The sequence below is a fragment of the Xenia sp. Carnegie-2017 genome, unplaced genomic scaffold (assembly GCF_021976095.1).
Source record: "Xenia sp. Carnegie-2017 unplaced genomic scaffold, XeniaSp_v1 HiC_scaffold_2, whole genome shotgun sequence".
Classification (NCBI taxonomy): Eukaryota; Metazoa; Cnidaria; class Anthozoa; order Malacalcyonacea; family Xeniidae; genus Xenia; species Xenia sp. Carnegie-2017.
The window spans coordinates 8,174,094-8,181,866 of NW_025813482.1; the positions used below are offsets into that span (position 1 = coordinate 8,174,094).

Below are 7,773 nucleotides of genomic sequence, written 5' to 3' on the forward strand. Positions count from 1 at the left end.
TCCCGGATTATAATATTATAGATCCCGAATAATTTATAACAAAATGGTTATAACGCATCATTGTAACGCACCCTAAAAAAAAGTTTTAGAAAGTAAAATTTTACTATTCCCATGAATAACTAGACAGCATTGTCGTGATACATGATACACCTCCACACCTCCTCCTCAATCTTTGGTCTCGTAGGGCAAATTACATGAATTAGTCGACGAATTTTTAAAGATGAGATAAAACTACAATCTGATAAACTGCACGATATAACACAAAAGGCAATAATATCAAAATATTGTATTGTTCCATAGTTTCAACTGGTGGTTGTCAATGATGCTATTCAAAGTCTCAGCACGGACAGTCTATCTTGTAAGAAAAATTTCTTAATCAATTTTGTTAACTCGTGTGTTCTGTCCAGAGTGTCTCGCATAAGTTTGCTTCCTTTTTTGGTAACACCACAGGCCAAGTTAAGCGAATGACCTAACAAAGAGTGATAACGGCTTTTTGCTATTTTCTTTGCAATCTTGTTGCCACAACGGAATTCTGTCCGCGTATTTTTGACATAGCAAGATTCAATCGCTTAAAAACATCTGTGTTAACACCGTAAATAGTTTCAGCATCATTTGATGCGACTTGGTCCAAGCCAACCAGCTCTTTAGCAACTTCAAAGCTTTCACTAACACGTTTGAACAAGATTACCACTTGCTCTACATTTGAGGAGTGTGTTGTTTCAACAACCATCGCGGTGAAGAATGGTAGAACAGACTAAACCCAAAGATCAAGCAATTGATATTGGAGCGGCTGATGATAGGTTTATTGGTATTTCTCATGGAACAACACACAGTATTGAAAAATTGGAAACTGTAGGACCACTTTGCTGTTAGTGTTTCCTTGATCGGAAGAAGCAATTTACTGGCTTCATTGTGGCAATACCGCGTGAAAAAGATATGCGATGAAAGATTTCTGTAAAAAGGCAATACTGTTTTTCATTTCACTGTGCTCCAATCCATATCATGGCTGACCTGAGGCAGCCCTATAGCTAATGGTGATGCTCGTTCGTTCGTTTGAAACGCATAGCAGTTTATTAGATTTCATAAATGGAGCTTTTAGACTGACTGAATATCTTTTGCCGTTGTCTTCTCTCATATCAAAATTATATACAGGGCTGTAAAGCTACTTTTGGAAATACTTCCAGTTTTAGTAAGCACTTGCATGATCTCTTGTGATCATATTGTGAAATACACACATGAGTTTATTTATCCATGGCTATAGCAATATCAATACAGTTACAGTTGTTCAAAATTCCATCTACAATTTTAATTGTTAATTTAGCTACAAGTGCAACATTATATGAAACTTTAGCAGTTTACTAACTGTGATTATTATGTAGTGTTAGATCAGTCAAATCGAGCTGATCTACTTGAAAATAGAGGAGTGAAATGAGCTTAATTCATGATAAGAATTTCCATTAACGAAAACAACTTAATAATTAAGTATATTCATAAATCCATAGCATTTTGTCACAACCATTATTGCTTCCATTTATTGAAAATTCTGAGAAAGAATTTCTTCACTACATTCCAAAACGTGGGAGCACTTAATGTATAGAGGAACGGATTGATGGCCGAGTTAATGGGCACAACAAAAATCATAAATAATATGTGAAGAAGATAATTTTTTTCGACATCTATAAAAAAAAGTGTTGAAACGGGAATCCAGCAGCAGACATCTATAACAATAAAGCTATATGTTAATATAAAAACACAATTACAGACGCAATCAAAAGTTACCATGAAAACAACATTAAATTATATCCCTTACGCCCACAAAATTCAATTATCATGAAATATTTTTTGATTGTATCCAAACCAAGGTTGAATCGGTCCTTTATTATGCATTATTTCTTCAAAAACGTCAAAATAGATAGAATAGCTGACGGTTGCCAAATACTTTTTGTTTTAAATCAAAATATCACACAACCCACATACAAAGTTGAACGTTGCATGCTGGACTGCCTAAGAGGAGAGGTGATTTGATCTTGCCCCGTCAACCCAATCAACACAGTAGCTCCGATTTGAGGGAAGATCTCAAATTCCATTTTTATTATATTTTTATGTTTATGTACTTTCTACAGTAACATACATGACATGAGATGTAATGTAGCTGATTCTTTACAGAAGACTCTCATTCAACAAAATGGTCAGTATCGTGACTTGCATGTGGCATGCACACACAAAAATTTGCAATTTGGCTCAATCAAAATAAATCTATATTGAGCTTGAGATCCCATTTCCAAATATGTTTTTCGGTGTTGGGGTCAATTATGTTTCCATAGACAAAATCGAATTTATCAAATTGAATTTTTTATTTTTTCATTTACCTGTGAAAACAATTGCAGCAAATCTTTTTGCCATAACGCGATGGTCGTACGTTAGATTTTCTGCATCTCTTGATGTCATGTAAAACGAAAAGAATATTCTCATGTAAAGAATGATCAGACACACAGCTGCTGCAGGGTTGATAAAGCCAAATATTGCAATACTGTAATACCAAAAAACAGTGTTTTTCTCTTTGAACTCCACTGGTATACACATCTTCCGGAATAACTGGTAATCAAGTTTCCTTCCTTGACACTGGGGTATGTAATTAGGAAGACAAATAGACAAAACACCAATAGCAGCAGATATTAGCCATGTAAACAATAAAAGTACCAATGCTGTACGGTATCGGATCTTTTTATGATGTAAACCATGAACAACATACAAAAATCTGTCGTATGCAATAAAGATTAGTGTAAATACCGAAACCTCGCTTGAAATAATCGAGATAGCTCCAAGAACTTTACATGTCGTTTCCTTTGGCCATAGACATTTATGATGAAGGTATTCACCGTATGTTGCCAGATCTTTGTAAATTATTCCAACCAAATACACTCCCATCAACATATCACTCAGGCATAAATTGCAAATAAAAAGATTTTGTACTGTATGTAACTTGGCAAAAAGAAGCCTCATTATCAGAGCAAAAATATTGCCAACAAAAATGAGAACAACGGTAATCCACATAAACACACGAGGACTTTCTTTACGCAACAGCCTCCGTGGGCATTTCTTTCTCGGGTCTCCATTGCAGTTACATATCATACTATTATTCAAACAAAGAAAGGGGCAGCAATTTTTACAGGACATTTCACTACAAAAGAAAACGTTTGCTCACTATTGGATACTTATATCTCGCAACAAACGCGAAACTATATTTTATATACAGGGTGACCCAAAAAGATTCGTACCCATGAAAATTTCAATTATGGCTTTAATTAAAAAGCTATTTATTTCAAATTACAACCACACATCATTCAGTTTATGGAAGACTATTCACAAGAGTTTCGGCTATTTCTGTCAATTTTTAGTCAATTTATGGCTTTCCCAAGATATGTTCCAAATGTCCACCATTTCCTTGCAAGCAAACCTGCACTCGTCTGGCAAAGTTTTGAATCACTTTTATACACTCCTCTTTCGGGATGGCTCTTATTTTTGAAGAACTTAAAACTGCCATCACAGCAAAAATAAGAGCCATCCCGAAAGTATAAAAGTGATTCAAAATTGCTTACAACAAATGGACATTAAACATCTTGGGAAAGCCATAAATTGACAAAAAAATGGTCTGAATGAATATTTAATAAATAAAATTCAATATAATTGAAATTTTTAATGGTACATCTTTGGTCACCTAATCTAACAAAAATTGGATAAATGAATCATTGATCAATGTATACTTACACAAACTTTAAATTTCTTAAAGTAAAAATATCACGAGGTCGGACTTTTGCTTTATTGCTATTGAATGATCTAAATATTAAAATACGATCTTAATTATTACTCTCAATATTGATAAAAAAAAATATTCAGTTATGACCATATTACATAGTAAAATAAAAAACCATGGCTAATGCAAACGTCATCATGATGAAATTCTCTTTAATTAGTAGTGGGTATAGACTTGATCTTCACCCCAGGTTAGCAATCTCAGCTTGTTCATGAATCACAAAACATGGCAGTAATATCTGCACATGATGACGATATATACATTCATCATTTGCAATACGAGTTACTGATTTAGATTTGGAGTTATAAAATATACAAAAATGGTGCACTTACAACATTTCTAAACTACATAGTCCATCAAATGTGTGACGATCAATTTTCTTTATTTTATTGTGAGAAATATTGCTATAAAATATTTGAAAGTGAAATTACAAAATGCTTAGGAAGGTTGTTTTAAATGATTACAGATCCATTTTTTGTCTGAATTTTGTTTTTGATCATGCATAAAAAAAATTTTTACGCAGGACAATATCAAATAACAAAAAAAGGAAGAAATAGAAGATGCTGGGTGAAAAAAGTAAATTCATATTCGAAGAAAAAAATTTAATTCAAAAAACTATTGACCAGCCTGCATGTGTGTTTGAAATTTCATTAAAAAATGTAAACCAAGAAAAAGAATTGGGATGAGAAAATTTGACAGAACATAAAAACAGAAAACATAATCAACAAACAATAAATAAAAAAATGCTTACAGATTTCTTAATTTGTTAAGAGTTTTAAAACATCCCTTGGGAATTTCCGTAATGTTGTTGCGTGACAAGTCACTAGAAAATGAAATAGGAACTACATGTCAAGAAATAACAACATATAGTTTTCCTTGAACGAAAATCAAAATAAGTCCATAACTATAAGGGGCTTTATGTAATGTACTTCTAAAAAACTTATAGATTTTCCAGTTTGATTAGACCATTAATTATCTCACAGTCAACTAATGAAAGTATATTGTTCGACAAATTTCTAAATTGAATATAAAACATTCATTTTAGTGCAAATAGCAACTCTGCGTGTACAGCAGTATCGGTAAGCAGAGTTTGAGATGAGAGACTAGTTTTATTTAAAACAAATTTTCCAACATTTAACAACTGATAAACGAAGCAGATTCCTATGAAAACATCTATATTTCAACCCGACGTCCTTAGGTGCGCCACTGGACCAATACCACAATGGGATCGACAAGTTTAACAATAGATTGCCATAATTGAACAATTAAGATACAAAAAGAAAGCTATAAGAATACAAAATAGTAAATGCTTACAGGTGTTTCAAATTGGTCAAACTTTTAAAACAGTCGGTTGGAATTTCTTTTAAATCGTTTCCAGCTAAGTTGCTAGAAAAATTATATGGAAAGCAAAGAATAAATTTCAATGTAAAAAAAGAAGTTACATTACCATGGATAAGTGCACTATCGGATTATGTACTTCAAATGCACTTACAGATTTTCCAGTTCGATTAGCCCATGAAACATCTCACAGTTTTGTAATGAAAGTTTATTGTTTGACAAATCTCTAAAATAATGAATAAAAAATATAGCCTTCTAGTTTAAATATGAACAATACAAGCTTTATTCAACACAAATTTGCCAACATTTAACAACATTGTTTTTTTCCTTTGAATTTTATGATTAATTATATGATAAGTTTTTATGTAATCAAAGAATGCATTTCTTGTTCCAATTTTTTCCCGTTATCTTCGAATATCTCAGGAAATATTTGATCATAGTTTGCAATAGTAAATAAGTCACACTAAATGTAATGGTAATATTGTGCATCGCTGGCATTTAAGAATGTAATATTTGTCTTTTAGAATGGTATTAAACATTAAAAAAGAATATAAAACTGTTATATTCAAACATAGCCTTAGAAATACTTACAAAGCCTTCACAGTAACAGGACAGTTTTCTTTTTGTCGAAATACATCTCCACAGATACGTTGGACTTTCTCTTCATCACTGAAAAGAAAGCAAAATTTACGTTTTTTACTTATAGTAAGCAGCATTGTTAGTTTGTACACTTATACAAAGCTTTAAAAATGATTTTTTTTAATTGTTACATGCATGAATGAATTATTTGTTTTTTTGTTAAGACACATGAAAGATAACCTTCATTGACACTCTTTCTTTATTAACGTTCTTATAAAGTCTCATGTAGTCTTTTTCAAAACGACTTTTCCGGCACATTTTTTGTCTTGGTTTATTAGAAGTTGTTATTATAATATAAAAATCTTTTCCTTAATTAATTTGTCTTTTCTTAATAAAAGTGTCTTTTCTTTCTTCTGAAGCAAACTTCTATTTGATCGATTATTTTAAAGTTATTTACATTTCGCCACTATCACATATTTGTACTTGAGATGTATATGTGTGTTTCATTTTCAAGTCTTTGCATCCAGTAAAATCTAGGAATTCAAAAAATTGAATTCAGCGAGGAGTTTGACAATAATAAGGATAAAGACAAATAAGATTGTGCAAATCAATGAAATCATGCTGTTGTTGTCACTGGTATGCCTAATTTGAGTTAATTCAATCAGGTAAAATGATTCAGATTTGCTTGTTCATACATTTATCTTTTGAACATGTCAAACGTATACAATAAATTAAGCAATCATGTATAATTTTCCTTCGTAGCATATCGTCCGTGTTAATCACCTCAACCTTTAACTAAGGTGAAAACACTGACCTGGTGGCAAAATAATTCATATTTTACTCAATCCTATTCAATAGTTTTTCTGATGATACAATGAAACAAATGAAGGTTGTAAACATTCACTTGAGGTGCAGCGTTATTCATTTTTTTCCATTGATTTAAAAAATAACCTTTATTAGACAGAACACAGGAATAATTTGTTTGTGGTATTGTAATATTTCCTATGCAACGAAGAATATCCAATGTACAGTTTTCATCTAAAATAAAAACAATAGACAACGAGAACTTCAAAATGCAAAAAAATACCAGGATGTATCTTAACATAGTTGCTAATGCTATCTATGTTTTAAAGAAAAACCAGCCACAGGCACGCGCATGTTATGATTACACGTAAACAACATATTAAGAAATCATTTTTGATTAAAGTGAAAAAGTTCCATTAATAAAATTCGATAGTGCAAATTTCTGTGTTTCTTCACTCACCAAAACAAAGCGTTTCTAAGGAGCCGAGTACATGGAGCAACTTCAGCCAAGGCTGAAACTCAGCCGGGTTGAAATTGACCATATAATCGGCCAATTAAGAAGTTCAACAATAATATTGATCTGAAATTTACATAGCAGGACCAAAACCTGTAGACTGACTTCTCCACTGTGTCAATCATCCATCATGTATGAATGGGGTTTACACTATTTTTCATTTTCTTGACCTCGTCTTAAAGGGCACATCGTGTTACTGAAACTAATTTTTTTTACTATATCATTTTACTGTATGTAAAGTAGGCAATAATCAAAATTATAAATAATCACTTATGAACAGCGAACTACTTATGAATAAAACATAAATGCCTTAAAAGGCTTCAAAAATATAAGTTATACTAACCTGTATTATTATTTCTGACATTTTTGCTTAGAGCTGGCAGAAAGGAGAAAGAAAATGAAAAAATCTCTTACGTAAGATATCATCGTACCTACAATGGAATAGCAAATTTTTTGTAAATGAGATGATGTCAATAAAATGCACGAAAAATTAGCGAAACTTTCACTAAATATTAGAAACTATTTCTAATTGAGATTTCTAAATAAAACAGGAATTTTATAAATGGAAATGTTCATAGTAACATAAATATTCAAGTGGTTTACTGGTCTGAATGCATGACATAGAAAGAAACAAGTATAATTGGAAAACTAACGTTTTGGTAAAAACAAGATGTCATTTATAAGTCGACAAAATTTTTTTCAATCCAAATCTTGAGCAAAACAC

At 31.6% G+C, this 7,773-nt stretch overlaps 2 protein-coding genes across 2 annotated transcripts; both read right to left on the reverse strand.

Moving 5' to 3' along the window:
- Nucleotides 1-1,207: 1,207 nt before the first annotated feature.
- Nucleotides 1,208-3,175, reverse strand: LOC124440791 (relaxin receptor 1-like). Its single transcript, XM_046991228.1, has 2 exons — nucleotides 2,370-3,175; nucleotides 1,208-1,718 (listed from the first exon to the last, which is right to left on the reverse strand). The coding sequence occupies exons 1-2, from the start codon at nucleotides 3,130-3,132 to the stop codon at nucleotides 1,519-1,521; spliced, it is 963 nt and encodes a 320-aa protein (XP_046847184.1). The 5' UTR covers nucleotides 3,133-3,175; the 3' UTR covers nucleotides 1,208-1,518.
- Nucleotides 3,176-3,764: 589 nt separating this feature from the next.
- LOC124440560 (leucine-rich repeat-containing protein 70-like) lies at nucleotides 3,765-7,415 on the reverse strand. The gene is made up of 9 exons (XM_046990956.1): nucleotides 7,393-7,415; nucleotides 6,683-6,769; nucleotides 6,189-6,264; nucleotides 5,744-5,821; nucleotides 5,307-5,378; nucleotides 5,129-5,200; nucleotides 4,566-4,637; nucleotides 4,147-4,218; nucleotides 3,765-3,837 (listed from the first exon to the last, which is right to left on the reverse strand). Exons 3-9 carry the CDS (start codon nucleotides 6,236-6,238, stop codon nucleotides 3,765-3,767), a joined length of 489 nt encoding a protein of 162 aa, XP_046846912.1. The 5' UTR covers nucleotides 6,239-6,264; nucleotides 6,683-6,769; nucleotides 7,393-7,415.
- Between the last annotated feature and the right edge of the window lie 358 nt (nucleotides 7,416-7,773).